Source organism: Ranitomeya imitator, chromosome 2 (assembly GCF_032444005.1).
Source record: "Ranitomeya imitator isolate aRanImi1 chromosome 2, aRanImi1.pri, whole genome shotgun sequence".
NCBI lineage: Eukaryota > Metazoa > Chordata > Amphibia > Anura > Dendrobatidae > Ranitomeya > Ranitomeya imitator.
Genome location: NC_091283.1, coordinates 354,040,552 through 354,062,520, shown reverse-complemented (window position 1 = coordinate 354,062,520; position 21,969 = coordinate 354,040,552). Strand labels below are relative to the sequence as shown.

The following is a 21,969-nucleotide window of genomic DNA, read 5'->3' as shown; positions in this document are numbered from 1 at the left end:
CATGACCACAATGGCCCCACCTTTGTCAGCTGGTTTTATGATAATCTCCTTGTTTTCTGCTAGGGACTTCAGTGCCGTTTTTTCACTTGGAGAGAGGTTTGGGTGTGATGGATATAGACCAAGTTTTTGTTGGTGTGAGAGTAGTTTAACTTCACAATCCACCAATTCAATAAACGTCTCTGTGGTATGATGGGTACGTGGCGGGTGGAAATTACTGGGATTACGTAGCCCTAGTGATGAAATAGATATCCCTGGAGTAGGCATCGCTCCTTGAGACTCCGAAATGTTATTATTGATGTTACCAATAGTGCCGAAATGAGTCTTTAGTCTAACAGTCCGATAAAATCGTTGTAACTCTTTCTCAAGTTGAAAATCATTCCAGTTTGGGGTTGGACAAAACAAAAGTCCTTTTTGAAGAAGTGATAGCTCTGCAGGGGAGAGAAGATATCTGGATATATTAATCACCAGGTTTGATGACTTACCTGGGACCGTGTCGTTATCCTGTTTCCTCGCTCGTCTGGTTGGTCTGCGTGTTGTCCTCCGCCCCTTCGGCCTTTCGATAAAAAACGATATCGGTTTGTTTCAACTGAAGAATCGCTGCTTGAACTGAAGGAGCCTTGTTTTCTCTGATTCGGAGGTTGATGCCAGGTAGTGTAGGAGTTGTTCCATCTATAGACTTGGTCTTTTGAATAGTCCTCGTTGTCCCTTTGGAACTTCTGCCGCTTTCGTTCCCGTAGAGTCTTTTGATATTCAGCTAGGATCTTGTCGGCTTTGTTTTTGATATTAGTCCATTCGGTAGAAGAAAGAGTAGTTGACAGCTGTAAAAAAGGGGAGAAGCCAGCGCAGCCTAAGGTTAAGACGCAATACATAAAGTGCAAATGCACATATTAATTTCTAACTGTATTTTCAAAATGAGACATTTAGCAAACAATCGATCAATTCTTTGAGCCACCCTGCCTCTTCATGGCAATCTCATATTGGGGCAGTCCTACACTACGTTTTTTATATTCGCTGTGCCATAAAGGCCTCCTAAATGAACTAAAAGCAAGACCACATTAAAAGCATGCTGTACCTGGAGCATTACTGAGTCACCCCCATGGCGCCAGAGTAGGCAAGCGAGGATAAAGGTTGACCAGGTCCAGACAGACATTTCGGATCCAACCTCCACACTGCCCATCCAGAACCACAGATGAAGAGTGAGACAGGCTGAGGCACAGGTGCATAATTAAACAAAGCCTGAGGCAGGGCAGGGCTGCTGTGAGTGTGAACAGCAGCCTATCAATCACTGAGACACAGAAAGAATGGCGCACATAACCAGGCGCGGCACACGGCAACAGTGGTGGTCAGCCACTTACCAATAACAGAGCAAAAGAGGGGAGAAGCCAGCGCAGCCTAAGGTTAAGACGCAATACATAAAGTGCAAATGCACATATTAATTTCTAACTGTATTTTCAAAATGAGACATTTAGCAAACAATTGATCAATTCTTTGAGCCACCCCGCCTCTTCACGGCAATCTCATATTGGGGCAGTCCTACACTACGTTTTTTATATTCGCTGTGCCATAAAAGCCTCCTAAATGAACTAAAAGCAACACCACATTAAAAGCATGCTGTACCTGGAGCATTACTGAGTCACCCCCATGGCGCCAGAGTAGGCAAGCGAGGATAAAGGTTGACCAGGTCCAGACAGACATTTCGGATCCAACCTCCACACTGCCCATCCAGAACCACAGATGAAGAGTGAGACAGGCTGAGGCACAGGTGCATAATTAAACAAAGCCTGAGGCAGGGCAGGGCTGCTGTGAGTGTGAACAGCAGCCTATCAATCACTGAGACACAGAAAGAATGGCGCACATAACCAGGCGCGGCGCACGGCAACAGTGGTGGTCAGCCACTTACCAATAACAGAGCAAAAAAGGGGAGAAGCCAGCGCAGCCTAAGGTTAAGACGCAATACATAAAGTGCAAATGCACATATTAATTTCTAACTGTATTTTCAAAATGAGACATTTAGCAAACAATTGATCAATTCTTTGAGCCACCCCGCCTCTTCACGGCAATCTCATATTGGGGCAGTCCTACACTACGTTTTTTATATTCGCTGTGCCATAAAGGCCTCCTAAATGAACTAAAAGCAAGACCACATTAAAAGCATGCTGTACCTGGAGCATTACTGAGTCACCCCCATGGCGCCAGAGTAGGCAAGCGAGGATAAAGGTTGACCAGGTCCAGACAGACATTTCGGATCCAACCTCCACACTGCCCATCCAGAACCACAGATGAAGAGTGAGACAGGCTGAGGCACAGGTGCATAATTAAACAAAGCCTGAGGCAGGGCAGGGCTGCTGTGAGTGTGAACAGCAGCCTATCAATCACTGAGACACAGAAAGAATGGCGCACATAACCAGGCGCGGCGCACGGCAACAGTGGTGGTCAGCCACTTACCAATAACAGAGCAAAAAAGGGGAGAAGCCAGCGCAGCCTAAGGTTAAGACGCAATACATAAAGTGCAAATGCACATATTAATTTCTAACTGTATTTTCAAAATGAGACATTTAGCAAACAATTGATCAATTCTTTGAGCCACCCCGCCTCTTCACGGCAATCTCATATTGGGGCAGTCCTACACTACGTTTTTTATATTCGCTGTGCCATAAAGGCCTCCTAAATGAACTAAAAGCAAGACCACATTAAAAGCATGCTGTACCTGGAGCATTACTGAGTCACCCCCATGGCGCCAGAGTAGGCAAGCGAGGATAAAGGTTGACCAGGTCCAGACAGACATTTCGGATCCAACCTCCACACTGCCCATCCAGAACCACAGATAAAGAGTGAGACAGGCTGAAGCACAGGTGCATAATTAAACAAAGCCTGAGGCAGGGCTGAGTGTGAACAGCAGCCTATTAATCACTGAGACACAGAAAGAATGGCGCACATAACCAGGTGCGGCGCACGGCAACAGTGGTGGTCAGCCACTTACCAATAACAGAGCAAAAAAGGGGAGAAGCCAGCGCAGCCTAAGGTTAAGACGCAATACATAAAGTGCAAATGCACATATTAATTTCTAACTGTATTTTCAAAATGAGACATTTAGCAAACAATTGATCAATTCTTTGAGCCACCCCGCCTCTTCACGGCAATCTCATATTGGGGAAGTCCTACACTACGTTTTTTATATTCGCTGTGCCATAAAGGCCTCCTAAATGAACTAAAAGCAAGACCACATTAAAAGCATGCTGTACCTGGAGCATTACTGAGTCACCCCCATGGCGCCAGAGTAGGCAAGCGAGGATAAAGGTTGACCAGGTCCAGACAGACATTTCAGATCCAACCTCCACACTGCCCATCCAGAACCACAGATGAAGAGTGAGACAGGCTGAGGCACAGGTGCATAATTAAACAAAGCCTGAGGCAGGGCAGGGCTGCTGTGAGTGTGAACAGCAGCCTATCAATCACTGAGACACAGAAAGAATGGCGCACATAACCAGGCGCGGCGCACGGCAACAGTGGTGGTCAGCCACTTACCAATAACAGACCAAAAAAGGGGAGAAGCCAGCGCAGCCTAAGGTGAAGACGCAATACATAAAGTGCAAATGCACATATTAATTTCTAACTGTATTTTCAAAATGAGACATTTAGTGTTGTGAATTCTGTGGCAGAGCTCCCTCCTGTGGTCACAAGTGGTACTTCGGCTGATTCTCTCTGGGAGCTTCCGTTTGTGGAGGAAAGTGGTACTGCGGCTTCTGAGTTTCCTCCCTCAGGTGATCTGGTGAGGTCGTTAGGTGCTTCTCTACTTAACTCCACCTAATGCTTTGATCCTGGCTTCCTGTCAATGTTCCAGTGTTGGACTTGTTTTTCCCTGGATCATTCCTGTGGCCTGCTGCTCTGCATAGCTAAGTTCTTCTTTGCTATTTGTTTGCTATTTTTTCTGTCCAGCTTGTCTAATTGTTTTGCTGGAAGCTCTGGGACGCAAAGGGTGTACCTCCGTGCCGTTAGTTCGGTACGGAGGGTCTTTTTGCCCCCTTTGCGTGGTTTTCTTTAGGGTTTTGTGTAGACCGCAAAGTTATCTTTCCTGTCCTCGCTCTGTTAAGAAAGTCGGGCCTCACTTTGCTGAATCTATTTCATCCCTACGTTTGTCTTTTCATCTTAACTCACAGTCATTATATGTGGGGGGCTGCCTTTTCCTTTGGGGTATTTCTCTGAGGCAAGGTAGGCTTGTTTTCTATCTTCAGGCTAGTTAGTTTCTCAGGCTGTGCCGAGTTGCATAGGCAGAGTTGGGCGCAGTCCACGGCTGCCTCTGGTGTTGTTTGGAGAGGATTGGGGATTGCGGTCTGCAGAGTTCCCACGTCTCAGAGCTCGTTCTGTTATTTTGGTTTATTGTCAGATCACTGTATGTGCTCTGACCTCCATGTCCATAGTGATACTGAATTGCCTTTCATAACAGTACAGGAAGCCAAAAGTACTAATGATTCTCAATAGAGGGAAAAAAGAAGTTCTGAGACCATTTTTTTTTCTTTGCACTGTGTTTTGCCTTTTTTTTCCCCTAGACATTTGGGTGGTTCAGTACACAGGTGTAGCGATGGACATTAGAAGTCTGTCTTCATTTGTGGATCAGCTCTCGGCAAGAGTACAAAAGATTTAAGACACTATTGATCAGAAATCTATGTTAGAACCAAGAATTCCTATTCCTGATTTGTTTTTTGGAGATAGAACTAAGTTTCTGAGTTTCAAAAATAATTGTAAGCTATTTCTGGCCCTGAAACCTCGCTCCTCTGGTGATCCAGTTCAACAGGTTTTGATTATTATTTCTTTTTTGCGCGGCGACCCTCAGGACTGGGCATTTTCTCTTGCGCCAGGAGATCCTGCATTAAGTAATATCGATGCGTTTTTCCTGGCGCTCGGATTGCTGTACGATGAGCCTAATTCAGTGGATCAGGCAGAAAAGAATTTGCTGGCTCTTTGTCAGGGTCAGGATGAGATAGAGGTATATTGTCAGAAATTTAGAAAGTGGTCAGTGCTCACTCAATGGAATGAATCTGCGCTGGCAGCTATGTTCAGAAAGGGTCTCTCTGAAGCCCTTAAGGATGTCATGGTGGGATTTCCTATGCCTGCTGGTTTGAATGAGTCTATGTCTTTGGCCATTCAGATCGGTCGACGCTTGCGTGAGCGTAAATCTGTGCACCATTTGGCGGTATTACCTGAGCTTAAACCTGAGCCTATGCAGTGCGATAGGACTTTGACCAGAGTTAAACGGCAAGAACACAGACGTCTGAATGGGCTGTGTTTCTACGGTGGTGATTCCACTCATGCTATCTCTGATTGTCCTAAGCGCACTAAGCGGTTCGCTAGGTCTGCCACCATTGGTACGGTACAGTCAAAATTTCTTCTGTCCGTTACCTTGATCTGCTCTTTGTCATCGTATTCTGTCATGGCATTTGTGGATTCAGGCGCTGCCCTGAATTTGATGGACTTGGAGTATGCTAAGCGTTGTGGGTTTCTCTTGGAGCCCTTGCAGTGTCCTATTCCATTGAGAGGAATTGATGCCACGCCTTTGGCCAAGAATAAGCCTCAATACTGGACCCAGCTGACCATGTGCATGGCTCCTGCACATCAGGAGGTTATTCGCTTTCTGGTGTTGCATAATCTGCATGATGTGGTCGTGTTGGGGTTGCCATGGCTACAAGCCCATAATCCAGTATTAGATTGGAAATCCATGTCGGTGTCCAGCTGGGGTTGTCAGGGGGTACATGGTGATGTTCCATTTCTGTCAATTTTGTCATCCACCCCTTCTGAGGTTCCAGAGTTCTAGTCTGATTACCGGGATGTATTTGATGAGCCCAAGTCCGATACCCTACCTCCGCATAGGGATTGTGATTGTGCTATCAATTTGATTCCTGGTAGTAAATTCCCAAAAGGTTGACTGTTTAATTTATCCGTGCCTGAGCACGCCGCTATGCGCAGTTATGTGAAGGAATCCCTGGAGAAGGGGCATATTCGCCCGTCATCGTCACCATTAGGAGCAGGGTTCTTTTTTGTAGCCAAGAAGGATGGTTCGCTGAGACCTTGTATAGATTACCGCCTTCTAAATAAGATCACGGTTAAATTTCAGTACCCCTTGCCATTGTTATCTGATTTGTTTGCTCGGATTAAGGGGGCTAGTTGGTTCACCAAGATAGATCTTCGTGGTGCGTATAATCTGGTGCGAATCAGGCGAGGCGATGAATGGAAAACTGCATTTAATACGCCCGAGGGTCATTTTGAGTAGCTAGTGATGCCATTCGGACTTGCCAATGCTCCATCAGTGTTTCAGTCCTTTATGCATGACATCTTCCGAGAGTACCTGGATAAATTCCTGATTGTGTACTTGGATGACATTTTGGTCTTCTTGGATGATTGGGAGTCTCATGTGAAGCAGGTCAGAACGGTTTTTCAGGTCCTGCGTGCTAATTCTTTGTTTGTAAAGGGATCAAAGTGTCTCTTTGGTATGCAGAAGGTTTCATTTTTGGGGTTCATCTTTTCCCCTTCTACTATCGAGATGGATCCTGTTAAGGTCCAAGCCATCCATGATTGGACTCAGCCGACATCTCTGAAAAGTCTGCAAAAGTTCCTGGGCTTTGCTAATTTTTATCGTCGCTTCATCTGCAATTTTTCTAGTATTGCCAAACCATTGACCGATTTGACCAAGAAGGGTGCTGATGTGGTCAATTGGTCTTCTGCTGCTGTGGAAGCTTTTCAAGAGTTGAAGCGTCGTTTTTCTTCTGCCCCTGTGTTGTGTCAACCAGATGTTTCTCTTCCGTTCCAGGTCGAGGTTGATGCTTCTGAGATTGGAGCAGGGGCTGTTTTGTCGCAGAGAGGTTCTGATTGCTCAGTGATGAAACCATGCGCTTTTTTTTCCAGGAAGTTTTTGCCTGCTGAGCGAAATTATGATGTGGGCAACCGAGAGTTGCTGGCCATGAAGTGGGCATTCGAGGAGTGGCGTCATTGGCTTGAAGGAGCTAAGCATCGCGTGGTGGTATTGACTGATCATAAGAACTTGACTTATCTCGAGTCTGCTAAGCGGTTGAATCCTAGACAGGCTCGTTGGTCGCTGTTTTTTGCCCGTTTTGACTTTGTGATTTCGTACCTTCCGGGCTCTAAAAATGTGAAGGCGGATGCTCTGTCTAGGAGTTTTGTGCCCGACTCTCCGGGTTTGTCTGAGCCGGCGGGTATCCTCAAGGAAGGAGTAATTGTGTCTGCCATCTCCCCTGATTTGCGGCGGGTGCTGCAAAAATTTCAGGCTAATAAACCTGATCGTTGTCCAGCAGAGAGACTGTTTGTCCCTGATAAGTGGACCAATAAAGTTATCTCTGAGGTTCATTGTTCGGTGTTGGCTGGTCATCCTGGAATCTTTGGTACCAGAGAGTTAGTGGCTAGATCCTTTTGGTGGCCGTCTCTGTCGCGGGATGTGCGTGCTTTTGTGCAGTCCTGTGGGATTTGTGCTCGGGCTAAGCCCTGCTGTTCTCGTGCCAGTGGGTTGCTTTTGCCCTTGCCGGTCCCGAAGAGGCCTTGGACACATATCTCTATGGATTTTATTTCAGATCTTCCCGTTTCTCAAAAGATGTCAGTCATTTGGGTGGTCTGTGATCGCTTTTCTAAGATGGTCCATCTGGTACCCTTGTCTAAATTGCCTTCCTCCTCTGATTTGGTGCCATTGTTCTTCCAGCATGTGGTTCGTTTACATGGCATTCCGGAGAATATCGTTTCTGACAGAGGTTCCCAGTTTGTTTCGAGGTTTTGGCGAGCCTTTTGTGGTAGGATGGGCATTGACTTGTCTTTTTCCTCGGCTTTCCATCCTCAGACTAATGGCCAGACCGAACGAACCAATCAGACCTTGGAAACATATCTGAGATGCTTTGTTTCTGCCAATCAGGATGACTGGGTGTCCTTTTTGCCTTTGGCTGAGTTCGCCCTTAATAATCGGGCCAGCTCGGCTACCTTGGTTTCGCCGTTTTTCTGCAATTCTGGGTTCCATCCTCGTTTCTCTTCAGGACAGGTTGAGTCTTCAGACTGTCCTGGTGTGGATACTGTGGTGGACAGGTTGCAGCAGATTTGGACTCATGTAGTGGACAATTTGACCTTGTCCCAGGAGAAGGCTCAACGTTTCGCTAATCGCAGACGCCGGTTGGGTCCCCGACTTCGTGTTGGGGATCTGGTTTGGTTATCTTCTCGTCATATTCCTATGAAGGTTTCCTCTCCTAAGTTTAAACCTCGTTTCATTGGTCCGTATAGGATTTCTGAGGTTCTTAATCCTGTGTCTTTTCGTCTGACCCTCCCAGATTCTTTTTCCATACATAACGTATTCCATAGGTCATTGTTGCGGAGATACGTGGCACCTATGGTTCCATCTGTTGACCCTCCTGCCCCGGTTTTGGTGGAGGGGGAATTGGAGTATATAGTGGAGAAGATTTTGGATTCTCGTGTTTCAAGACGGAAACTCCAGTATCTGGTTAAATGGAAGGGTTATGCTCAGGAAGATAATTCCTGGGTTTTTGCCTCTGATGTCCATGCTCCCGATCTTGTTCGTGCCTTTCATGTGGCTCATCCTGGTCGGCCTGGGGGCTCTGGTGAGCCTTCGGTGACCCCTCCTCAAGGGGGGGTACTGTTGTGAATTCTGTGGCAGAGCTCCCTCCTGTGGTCACAAGTGATACTTCGGCTGATTCTCTCTGGGAGCTTCCGTTTGTGGAGGAAAGTGGTACTGCGGCTTCTGAGTTTCCTCCCTCAGGTGATCTGGTGAGGTCATTAGGTGCTTCTCTACTTAACTCCACCTAATGCTTTGATCCTGGCTTCCTGTCAATGTTCCAGTGTTGGACTTGTTTTTCCCTGGATCATTCCTGTGGCCTGCTGCTCTGCATAGCTAAGTTCTTCTTTGCTATTTGTTTGCTATTTTTTCTGTCCAGCTTGTCTAATTGTTTTGCTGGAAGCTCTGGGACGCAAAGGGTGTACCTCCGTGCCGTTAGTTCAGTACGGAGGGTCTTTTTGCCCCCTTTGCGTGGTTTTCTTTAGGGTTTTGTGTAGACCGCAAAGTTATCTTTCCTGTCCTCGCTCTGTTAAGAAAGTCGGGCCTCACTTTGCTGAATCTATTTCATCCCTACGTTTGTCTTTTCATCTTAACTCACAGTCATTATATGTGGGGGGCTGCCTTTTCCTTTGGGGTATTTCTCTGAGGCAAGGTAGGCTTGTTTTCTATCTTCAGGCTAGTTAGTTTCTCAGGCTATGCCGAGTTGCATAGGCAGAGTTGGGCGCAGTCCACGGCTGCCTCTGGTGTTGTTTGGAGAGGATTGGGGATTGCGGTCTGCAGAGTTCCCACGTCTCAGAGCTCGTTCTGTTATTTTGGTTTATTGTCAGATCACTGTATGTGCTCTGACCTCCATGTCCATTGTGATACTGAATTGCCTTTCATAACAATTTAGCAAACAATTGATCAATTCTTTGAGCCACCCCGCCTCTTCTATTATTGATGTTACCAATAGTGCCGAAATGAGTCTTTAGTCCAGCAGTCCGATAAAATCGTTGTAACTCTTTCTCAAGTTGAAAATCATTCCAGTTTGGGGTTGGACAAAACAAAAGTCCTTTTTGAAGAAGTGATAGCTCTGCAGGGGAGAGAAGATATCTGGATATATTAATCACCAGGTTTGATGACTTACCTGGGACCGTGTGGTTATCTGTTTCCTCGCTCGTCTGGTTGGTCTGCGTGTTGTCCTCCCCCCTGCGGCCTTTCGATAAAAAACGATATCAGTTTGTTTCAACTAAAGAATCGCTGCTTGAACTGAAGGAGCCTTGTTTTCTCTGATTCGGAGGTTGACGCCAGGTAGTGTAGGAGTTGTTCCATCTATAGACTTGGTCTTTTGAATAGTCCTCGTTGTCCCTTTGGAACTTCTGCCGCTTTCGTTCCCGTAGAGTCTTTTGATATTCAGCTAGGATCTTGTCGGCTTTGTTTTTGATATTAGTCCATTCGGTAGAAGAAAGAGTAGTTGACAGCTGTGTCTCAATAGCCTGTATATTTAACTTAGTTTCACAAATAGATTTCTGAAGATATTCCACCGTTAAAATAATAATATCTAGGGAGCATTTATTGAGGATTTTTTTGTATTTATCGCAATATTCCTGATTATCGTAAAATAGAGTAGGACGCAGATTACTCCTAAGTCCTCTGGGTATCTTATTTTGTTTATGGTACTCAGCTAGAGTAGTGCTGTGGAGGTCGTAAGAAATAAATTTTCGCCTCTCTTTTTCATAATCTCGAGTCTTTAACTCCTGTACTGGAGTATGAAGGAACTCGTTAGATCCAGTCACTTGTGACAAGATATTAGAACAGGTAGCCTCGTCGTATGCGAACGTCTAAGTAGACATGGGGAAATAGGTGCAAAAGCCAAGTCAAGATAACCATAAATATAAAATGTTGGCCTGCACTCTATGATAGATCGGGGTGGGGCAGCGCTCCTGCGTCCTGCTGTGCGATGTGCCTTGATCGCTAAAGCGCGACCTTACATAGCCCTGCCTCTCTGTGAACCGGAAATTGTAAACCGGAAGTGACGACGCGTCACTCCTGTCCTACCTAATGCGCATGTCAGAGCGTTGTCAGGGACTCTCCCTGCCTGGTAACTGCAAACGCTGATGTGCGCTGTGTGGGGACATAAATACTTAATGAAGGTCCACGTTAACTAATATAGGGGTTACGCTTCAACTAACTACTATCTGGGTAGTACTGACTGCGCCCTGTTAGTTAAAGCACACCATCTCAATAAGTATTTATGTCCCCACACAGCGCACATCAGCGCTTGCAGTTACCAGGCAGGGAGAGTCCCTGACAATGCTCTGACATGCGCATTAGGTAGGACAGGAGTGACGCGACGTCACTTCCGGTTTACAATTTCCGGTTCACAGAGCGGCATGGCTATGTAAGGTCGCGCTATAGTGATCAAGGCACATCGCACAGCAGGACGCAGGAGCGCTGCCCTTCCACTACACAAGGTAAACGCCAGCCCCACGCCAGCCCCTTGCCGCACCACAGATGGAGCTTACACTCCATACCTCAGTGCGCTTTACCCACATCTTACTTTATGCTCTGGTGACCCTTGCAGGCTTTCACTTTCTCCAAAGCAAGACGCAGATGCGCCGCTTAAAACACAGACTCTTAAGGTAAATACCTATTCCATAGTACAAGGGCACCATATTAAAACTTGCTATACATTTCATTTCCCCTCACCACCACACTTATGACCTTCCAGGTTTCTCATCTTATACGGATCAGCAACCAGGTCGCACATTCTATGAGCTTTATACGGTAAAATAAAATATAACCCTATTCGGCTGATAACCTACCAATTAACCTATCATTTAATCACAAAATATTAATACCACTATTATTCCTTTTAGCCCCTGGATATTACAGGGATACCTTGCTCCAAAAGAATCACTCACAGTACCTGGATTAAGGTAATATCCGATCACCACTAACTAGGCTCTCCTTAGATACCGGTTCATGTGATGCATTACGTTCAGTGAAATAACCCTTTTAGCCTCACTGCATAAGGAAACAATATTTTGCCCTGAGCTATGAATAATATTAGAACATATACAAATGTGAACTACTTCCATTACGGCATCTGTACTATGTTGTATCCTTTACTCTTGTATTTATTTTTTGTATGTTGTTGTTTTTATATTCACAGCGACCTTAGACTAGGACCCGGGAGGGTCGAAACGTCATCACTGTTGTGTCGCATATACATATTGTATTACTCACTTCATGTTTGATCCGATGTTTTTCTATTGTATTTAAATAAATTAGCATTTTGAACACTACATTTCTGCATAAGATATTCCACTTAGGGAGTGCGGTAGATTACTGTATACTGTTATTAGACCACACGGTCTGTCATACCAGCAACCCGCTCTATCATAGAGTGCAGGCCAACATTTTATATTTATTGCATTTAAAGAGGTCGTAGAGAAATTTTTAGGCAATAACAAAGACCCTGACTACAAAAAAATCGTCGGACGAATGCTGAAAACATTTCAAGCTTTAGGTTGTCTGATGAGTTTGAAAGTGCATTTCCTCCTTTCCCACCTTGACAACTTTCCTGAAAATTTGGGAGCTGTGAGTGAAGAGCAAGGTGAATGATTCCACCAGGACATTAAAGAGATGGAAAGAATATACCAGGGAAGATGGAGCATTACAATGATGGCAGACTACTGTTGGATGCTTCAGAGAGACATTCCAGATGCTACTCACAAGCGTAAAATGTACCAAGAGAAGCCTCACAGGGAAGAAGAATCAATTTTAGTGTGTGTTAGTGAGCTCATTGCAGTTTTAAAAAATGAATTTCATGAAACATTTGTAATAAAATATCGATATTTGCAGATGATACAAAACTATGTAAAGCAGTTAATACAAGAGAAGATAGTATTCTGCTACAGATGGATCTGGCTAAGTTGGAAACTTGGGCTGAAAGGTGGCAGATGAGGTTTAACAATGATAAATGTAAGGTTTTACACATGGGAAGAAGGAATCAATATCACCATTACACACTGAACGGGAAACCACTGGGTAAATCTGACAGGGAGAAGGACTTGGGGATCCTAGTTAATGATAAACTTACCTGGAGCAGCCAGTGCCAGGCAGCAGCTGCCAAGGCAAACAGGATCATGGGGTGCATTAAAAGAGGTCTCGATACACATGATGAGAGCATTATACTGCCTCTGTACAAATCCCTAGTTAGACCGCACATGGAGTACTGTGTCCAGTTTTGGGCACCGGTGCTCAGGAAGGATATAATGGAACTAGAGAGAGTACAAAGGAGGGCAACAAAATTAATAAAGGGGATGGGAGAACTACAATACCCAGATAGATTAGCGAAATTAGGATTATTTAGTCTAGAAAAAAGACGACTGAGGGGCGATCTAATAACCATGTATAAGTATATAAGGGGACAATACAAATATCTCGCTGAGGATCTGTTTATACCAAGGAAGGTGACGGGCACAAGGGGGCATTCTTTGCGTCTGGAAGAGAGAAGGTTTTTCCACCAACATAGAAGAGGATTCTTTACTGTTAGGGCAGTGAGAATCTGGAATTGCTTGCCTGAGGAGGTGGTGATAGCGAACTCAGTCGAGGGGTTCAAGAGAGGCCTGGATGTCTTCCTGGAGCAGAACAATATTGTATCATACAGTTATTAGGTTCTGTAGAAGGACGTAGATCTGGGGATTTATTATGATGGAATACAGGCTGAACTGGATGGACAAATGACTTTTTTCGGCCTTACTAACTATGTTACTATGTTACTATTTTCATTTATTTTGAGGTATTGGCTTATATAACATAGTTACTTAAATTGTCAGAAAACGTGATGTCCTATGACAAAACGGAGGTCATTTTCGGATTCAGCGCACTTAAAAACATAAAGATTAAGTGGAATAACCAAAACAGTTCTTGAAAAAAATTTTTTTGCAGACCTGTGTAAGTCACTTTTTAAGTCACTGTTACTGATTCTTTATAAGTTCAGTTTTATCTTTGCAGATAACTATACCAGCAACTCAGATGCACGTCTAATACATTTGGATTGTGAATCAGACGATTGTGGCATCACATCAAATACACATGAAGAACATGCAATTCTCCCAGATTCACCTAAAGTTCTTCACAACAAAAAGCTATCAACTGATCCTTTTCAACAGGCTCGATCTACTGATTCATCACAGACTGTTAAGCAAAATAAAAAAAAAAGAATGGCTGTTGAATATCAAAGTAATCACAAAAGGAAGAAGCCATATTCATGTTCAGAATGTGGGAAATGTTTTACAGCTAAATCAGCTCTTGTTAGACATGAGAAAAGACATATAAAGGAGAAAATATTTTTTTGTTCAGAATGTGAGAAATGTTTTTATGAGAAATCACAACTTGTTAGTCACCAGAGAATTCACACAGGGGTGAAGCCATATTCATGTTTAGAATGTGGGAAATGTTTTCACCAGAAAGCATATCTTGTTGGACATCAGAGAAGTCACACAGGAGACAAGCCACATTCATGTTCTGAATGTGGAAAATGTTTTTGTAACAGATCAGAACTTGTTACACATCAGAGAACTCACACAGGGGTGAAGCCATATTCATGTTTAGAATGTGAAAAATGTTTTACAAAGAGATCACATCTTGTTAGACACGAGAAAACTCACACAGGGGAGAAGCCTTATTCATGTTCCGAATGTGGGAAATGTTTTGCTGAGAAATCAACTCTTGTTATACATGAGAGAAGTCATTCAGGGGAGAAGCCATTTTCATGCCCAGAATGTGGAAAAGGGTTTACAGAAAACTCTCAACTTGTTAAACATCAGAAAATTCACAAAGGCAAGATGCCATTTTTATGTTCAGAATGTGGGAAATGCTTTATGGAGAAATCACAACTTGAAAGACATCTGCGGATTCATACAGGGGAGAAACCGTTTTCATGTTCAGAATGTGAGAAATCTTTTCTAGAGAAATCAGCTCTTGATAGACATCAGAGAACTCACACAGGGGAGAAGCCATTTTCATGTACAGAATGCGGGAAATGTTTTTCAGTGCAATCGCATCTTGGAAGACATCAGAGAAGTCACAAAAGAAGGAAGGCATTTTCATGTCCACAGTGTGAGAAATGTTTTATCTACAAATCACATCTTCTTAAACATCAAATAACTCACACAGGGAAGTAGCTATTTTCTTATTATGTGAAATCATTTTATTGATTATAGGAGGAAAGGAAACAGTTTAGAGCACTTTATGTATGCAATTAACAATAAACATTTGCTATTACCGCTCACCTCTAATGCCCCTCAGTTCCTCATTGTCACTTGTCCAATCCTCATTATTATTATGATTTATTATTATAGTGCCATTTATACCATGGCGCTTTATATGTGAAATGGGGTATATGGAGCGCCCCCAGACACAGGGTCACAAGTCACTTGGTACCGGTCCTTTCTGCTCGATTCTGCGGTTGTCACAGTGGCTGGACCCGGTCAGTGACCCTGCTAAGGGGCGTCCAAAAAAGGGTGTTGGTACGTAGTGCGAGGAATAACGAGGACACAGGGTTCAGTTTCTTTACCTTTTACTGAAGGTTTCAGGATCCTCAAGCCAGGGCACTTTCACCAGGGCTGTCTGAGACCGGCCGGTCCGAAGGCACATCCAGAGTTCTCCTTTCAGGTGGATATCAGTGTCTACCCACTAGCGCCTGTGTGTTGTAGTGCTTCCCTGCTGAGCATTCAGGATAGTCCTCACAACTGCTGTCTCATCCGTTTTAGATCTTTCCCTTCTCCGTCCCCCAGGTATATTACGGCTAGGACGCACTTTTAAGACGGGTAGGCCTGGAGGTATTCTGGAACCCTAGTGTCGCCCCTCTCCCATGTTGCCTCCTATGTCCTTCTTAGGTGATGTATGGTAGACAGCCAACCTGTAATTAACTGTCCTGCCGCTGATTGAAGTAATGCGTGGAGACTGTTACTTCTTTGGTGCTCCGGCCACCGACTATGTGCCTCAGTAAGATGTTGCCGTTCTCGGGGCACGACTCCTACTGGATCTCCTTTATGCTGATCTCCTTTTCTCACTGTTCCACAATATTCTTCCTTTCTTGTCTCTTTCTTAGGATACCGCCGCAAGGTAGTGCAGGTGCGGTTCTGTAACAATCTGTCCTTTCGTTAAGTCCCTGCCAGAGTTCCAAGTTCTGACAGGTCCTCCCTGGAACTCTCCCAGGTCTCGTTCTGCCAAACTTCCTGTCCGACCCCTAGTTTTACCAATGTGAGAAGTGGCCCAATAAATAAGCCTTTTGCTCCCCCTAGTGGCCAGAGTGTGAAGTGTAATTTGTGCTGGTGATACCTGCTCAGTAGAATCCTTTAAGTGCCATCAGACGTACCATCACTCCCCTTAGTAGCAGAGCGATGTTACTGCAACGACCAGATCTCTGGGGCGCTGCATATACATAACAAAAACGAGTACAATAATCTTAAACAATACAAGTCACGACTGGTACAGGAGAAGATAGGACCGTGCCCACGAAGGCTCACAATCTACAAGGGATGGGTGAAAATATAGTAGGTGAGGGTAGAGCTGGTCATGTAGCAGTTTGGGGGATTGGTGGATACTGCAGGTAGGCTTGTTAGAAGAGGTAGATCTTCAGGTTCCTTTTGAAAGTTTCCTTGGTAGGCAAGAGTCTGATATGTTTGGGGTAGAGAGTTCCAGAGTAGGGAAGATGCACAGAATAAAGGTACCGTCACACTTTAGCGACGCTGCAGCGATACCGACAACGATCCGGATTGCTGCAGCGTCGCTGTTTGGTCGCTGGAGAGCTGTCACACAGACAGCTCTCCAGCGACCAACGATCCCGAGGTCCCCGGTAACCAGGGTAAACATCGGGTTACTAAGCGCAGGGCCGCGCTTAGTAACCCGATGTTTACCCTGGTTACCAGCGTTAAAGTAAAAAAATCAACCGCTACATACTTACCTACCGCTGTCTGTCCCCGGCGCTCTGCTTCTCTGGTCTGGCTGTGAGCGGCAGGCAGCCGGAAAGCAGAGCAGTGACGTCAACGCTCTGCTTTCCGGCCGCTGTGCTCACAGCCAGACCAGAGAAGCAGAGCGCCGGGGACAGACAGCGGTAGGTAAGTATGTAGCGTTTGTTTTTTTTACTTTAACGATGGTAACCAGGGTAAACATCGGGTTACTAAGCGCGGCCCTGCGCTTAGTAACCCGATGTTTACCCTGGTTACCAGCGAAGACATCGCTGAATCGGCGTCACACACGCCGATTCAGCGATGTCAGCGGGACCTCAACGATCAAAAAATGGCCCAGGCCATTCCGACACGACCAGCGATCTCACAGCAGGGGCCTGATCGCTGGTACGTGTCACACATAGCGAGATCGCTACTGAGATCGCTGTTGCGTCACAAAACTTGTGACTCAGCAGCGATCTCGCTATGTGTGACGGGGCCTTTAGTCTTGTATTCGATTGTGGGAAGAGAAGATAAGAGGGGAGTAGAGAAAGAGATCTTATGAGGATCGGAGGTTGCGTGCAGGTAAGTACCGGGAGACGAGGTCCACAGGCCGTGGATGGCTTTGCATGCCATAGTTAGGGTTTTGAACTGAGGTCCTTGGGTAATGGGGAGCCAGCGAAGTGATTGACAGAGGGGAGAGGCCGGGGAATGGCAGAAAGTGGATTAGTCGGGCACTGTATTTTTGGATTGCCATCGGTCACTCAAAAATCCCTGTCTCACTCTGACGTTTTTGAGTTAGATAGATTGGAAAAGTTTTCCTCATGTGCCTGTAAAGGTCACAGTGCACGTTATAATGTTCCCCGTGCAAACTGACCTTTGCTGGTGCATGCACAGACATCTTCTAGGTTTATCTATTAAGCAGAAGCCCCGTCCTATAGTGTGAGTGACCCACGGCGATCCAAACAAGCGATGAGGACTGGATAGGTAACGGTGAGGAAGAGAAGGGAGACTTGAACAGTGAGTATAATTTTTTTTTCAAAAATTTTGGTGACCTTTCATGGTTCATAAAAATGGCAGCCAGTGGTCACCATTTTGCTAAATTTGCAAAAAAGCGAATTACAAAAACATCTGCATGTTGGTGAATGCAGATACTTGTAAAATTCCACTCAAATTTGTTTGTTTATCTCTAAATTGAATTATTTTGATTGCAGCTGTACATCAAAAGGGAGTCTGACAGCATGAATTAGCTGTTTAAACCAAACTTGGGGAACCTATAGTGTGATCAAACCATTCAGTGCAGTTTCCCCCTCGGCTTGTTTTGCATCTTTGTTCACCTCCTTCCATGATTGACAGCTCTGGATTCACAGGAGTCAGAAGAAGCCTGAGTAGGAAATGAGCTGCAAACTGGTGATGCCACTGTCAATAGCGCAAGTGACATTTAGATGGTTAGTCCCCTCATTATCCAACAATCACAGTAATACATAGCATGCAACCTCAGAGGAAAAGGTAACGGCCTCAGGTTCAGCCAGCTAAAGTGTCCGTCAGCAGGTCCTAACAGGGCAAGTATCAGTGGAAAACTGACAGCTCTCATACACTGCAGTGTATACATTGACAATACATTGAGGGCTGCAATTTTTTAACCGCTTCATGATGTATATTTACATCATATGTTGTGTCCCTGATTTTGATGTGGGCTCCGAAGCTGAGTCTGCATCTTGCCCCTCGCATGATAACTGATTTAACTGCCATGTGCCTGATTGGAGCTCCAACCGTGGCTGTTTGTAAACCAGACAAATCTCACTGTCAATCTCTGACAGCGGGATTTAACATGCGCCAACCTGAAGCGAGACATTCCGGCAACCCATCAGTGCCAATGTCACTTGATCTCAGAGTGCCAGTGGGTTGTTATGACAGCAGAAGACCCCCTAATTACGTTAATGTCACGAGCCGGTGTTCATAGGAGAATGTGATTTCTGCTGAAGCTCTGCTATATATAGCACAGGTGATTGAAAGATTGCTGCTTTAGGCTGGCGTCAGACGAGTATATGGCATCCGATGTGAGAGCATCAGATACAATATGCTTATGACCCTCAGCTCCTGCTCTGCTGTGAGAGGGAGGTGAGTGTCATGCGTCTGTGCTGCAGGTGAGTGTCTGTGGGAGGTGAGTGTAATGCTGCAGAGGAGGCTGAGAAATGAATTTCTCCATCTCCTCCATTGCCGTCTTCAGCGTATTTTTCACATCACTTGGACGAGTGAGCCGAGACTCGGCGAGTATCGGTGACAGTCGCAGCTCCTTTTTTGAACAGCTGACATGTGCCTTTAACAGCGATCCACCTGCGGCTGTTAACTAGTTAAATGCTGCTGTCAATCTCTGACAGCGGCATTTAACTCACTCTTCCGGCAAGCATGCTGGAAATCCCACCCTTTTTTGACCCCGTCACGTGATCGTGAGTCACCTATAGGTTGGCATGACAACCAGAGTTCTCCAGCAGACCTCTATGGTTGATAACACCAGGCAACATCATAAAGCCACAGGGAAATGAAAGCACCAAGTAGTGCCATAAAAACCCACAACCAGTGCAGCAAACCAACTCCATGCAAATAGAAAGAAAGGAGTACCAATGGAGAATAAAGGTAGTGCAAAATTTAACACGTTTTATTAATTTAACAGGCATAAAGTGCATAGTAAATCAATACATAGTAAAAGCAGGATGGTTAAAAGGGAAAATGAGTATCCACCGGTGCAAACTGCCACTAGACACGTCTCATACATTGCATCAGAGAAAGGAAAGCGGCCATACGTACGCAATAAAGGTCAGCTTGTGAGCAAAAAATATATCTCACAGCACAAAATCCTAATCAGTGCAGCGCTTACCAATAAACTTGTAACAGGGCAGTGTGCACCGGACCGGATCCAGCCAAAAAGAATCCCCAACGCGCGTTTCGCCTACCACGAGTATCAGCTTTATCAAGGGGAAGTGACTCTGAGCCGAACAAGGACCTTCAAATAGGGTGGACTGTATACCATGTGACGTATCACATGGTGAGTCTCAGCCAGTAACAGCCGTGTAACCGGCGCATGCGCGCATGGGGCACCCAGCTCCGCGTCAGAGATAGCGCCAAGCGTCGCACAGCCCCTATGGTTAAACAACCCACAGCGCATGCGCGAGGCCAATATGATGCCGCTCCGACGGGGAGCAGAAGAGAACCACACGCAGCGCATGCGCAACACAGCTGCACCGGGTGTCATTCCAAAATTGCAAGGCACGTAAGCATATGGAAAGGTCCAAAAGAATGGATAAGAATGTGAGACATAGACACATAAATCAACTTGGGATATACAGGGTCTGCAACCTGCGAATGGCAGCTATACATTATTTCCTGGAAAATACAAAGACCCAATGGCCACTCAGGCTGCGACATGTAATTTCACAGATACATTATGCATATCCATACATTATATGGTAGAATATAAAAAAGTCCATATATAACATGCTGATTCAAAAGTTGCTTGAAGAAGATGCAATGTATATGAGAGTTTGAAAGTATGGTCCGCTCCTATATGATGTCCAGAACGTCAGAGTAAGGTGGAGAAGGGAATAAAAAAACTAAAACAACAATAGGGAAAAATTAATAATCTGTACAAAACAGATTAAAAACAATAAGAAAGAATCCAAGCAAGGGACTCACATACCAGGAACGAGCATAGGGGAGATGCGGCAGGTACCAAAATTATTAAATATTTTGTCCCAATATAGGACAAATATTTCACAAGGTCTCAAGACAGAGTATATAAATTATAGACTCATAAACAACTCATAAAAAAGAGGAGAAGCTGAGGGACTCATTGAGCGCTTTTGGCGTTGCGCCAAAACTTTTTTATATAGACCTCTATGGTTGTTGTAGCCGGATTGCTATGAGCATGGAACGGTGGTCGGCGCTCATAACAAGTGAGCAATTCTGCTTCATACAGGTGATCTGATTATCGTCTGTATGTAGCAGAGCCGATCTCCCATGGCGACTATTGAAGCATGCCAAACATAAAAAATAAAATGTTTTTGAAAATATAGAAAAAAATAAAAGTTCAAGTCACCCCCCTTTCTCCCTATTAAAAATAACACAATAAAAAAAAAAATCAAATAGACACATATTTGGTATTGCCGCGTTCAGAATCGCCCGATCAATATACGGTTTAACAAGAAAAAAAGTCAAAATGACAGTAACGCCAGTAACAGGCAATCAAAAGATCTGCCCCAAAATGGTATCATTAAAATGTCACCTCGTCATGCAAAAAAATAAGCTCTCACCCAACCCAAGATCATTAAAATTAGAGAAGCTACAGGTATCAGAAAATGGCGCTTTTTTAAAAAATTTTTTAACAAAATTAGAATTTTTTTTCACCACTTAAATAATAATAAAAAAAAACTATACATGTCTGGTGTCTATGAGCTCAATGACCTGGAGACACATAGTGGCAGGATGGTTTTAGCATTTAGTGAATATGCTAAAAGAAAACAAACAAACAAACAAAAAAACAACAACTGTGGGATTGCATTTGTTGTTTTTGGAATTTCACCACACTTGCAATTTTTTTCCTGTTTTCCAATACATGATATGATAAAGCCAATAGTGTTCCTCAACTCTACAACTCATCCTGCAAAAAAGAAGCCCTCACATGGCCATTTTGACAACAACAAAAAAATTATGCCTCTTGGAAGAGGGGGAGCAAAAAATTAAAATGCAATACCAAAAATACCTCAGGTCTTTAAAAGGGTTAAATTTTTTTTTCAACAATTGAAAGAAAAAATGAAAAATTTAAAGTTGGCTGGGATCTGCTCGCATCTGACTGATTTTACTCCTCCCCTCACCATCTCAGGGTACGTTCCTACAGTCAGTAAACGCAGTGTCCATATGTTACAGCATTGTGGATGGGATTTCAAGAAATCCCATCTCCACTATGCTTGCACACACTCCTGCAGATCACCCGCGAAGACGGACATGTGGCACATCTTTCCAGACCGCAGTATGTCAATGTATCTTGTGGAGATGCGAGTCTCTGCAAGATAAATGTTACCCACACAATGTATTGGACACGGTGATTCTGCATGGTTCAATGAACACATGCGGAATCACCTGCGTTCAAAAGCCGGCAGCGCTTTGGACGCAGCAGACATGTGCTGCGTTCAAAGCGCTGCAGATTCCTGACCGTGTACACATACCTTTAGTGTTTGCAAGAGGATAAGGGAGGATGAAGTTTAGGATCACACTGTAGTGCCAATCTATTGGTGTCTGCAATTTGCAAAGCACATCAGACTTCTGATGTGCTTTACAAATGCAGCAGTAAAGCCTCATTCAGACATGCCTACATCACAGACATATGAGCAAAACAGGGGAGCTTGATGATTTATTTCCTGTGCTTTGAACACTGCGGTGACAGAGGCAGTGAGCTTGACATTGTACTACTGATAC

General features: G+C 44.6%; 1 protein-coding gene across 2 annotated transcripts in view; it reads left to right on the top strand.

The window, feature by feature from the left end:
* The window catches only part of LOC138663764 (oocyte zinc finger protein XlCOF22-like), a 71,788-nt gene extending 56,960 nt beyond the window's left edge, over positions 1 to 14,828 (top strand). For both annotated transcript variants that reach the window (XM_069750100.1, XM_069750101.1), the window contains one exon: positions 13,559 to 14,828. In XM_069750100.1, coding sequence (XP_069606201.1) covers positions 13,559 to 14,730 — 1,172 coding nt within the window. In that variant the 3' untranslated portion in view covers positions 14,731 to 14,828. The remainder of the gene's footprint in view (positions 1 to 13,558) is intronic.
* Positions 14,829 to 21,969: the final 7,141 nt, after the last annotated feature.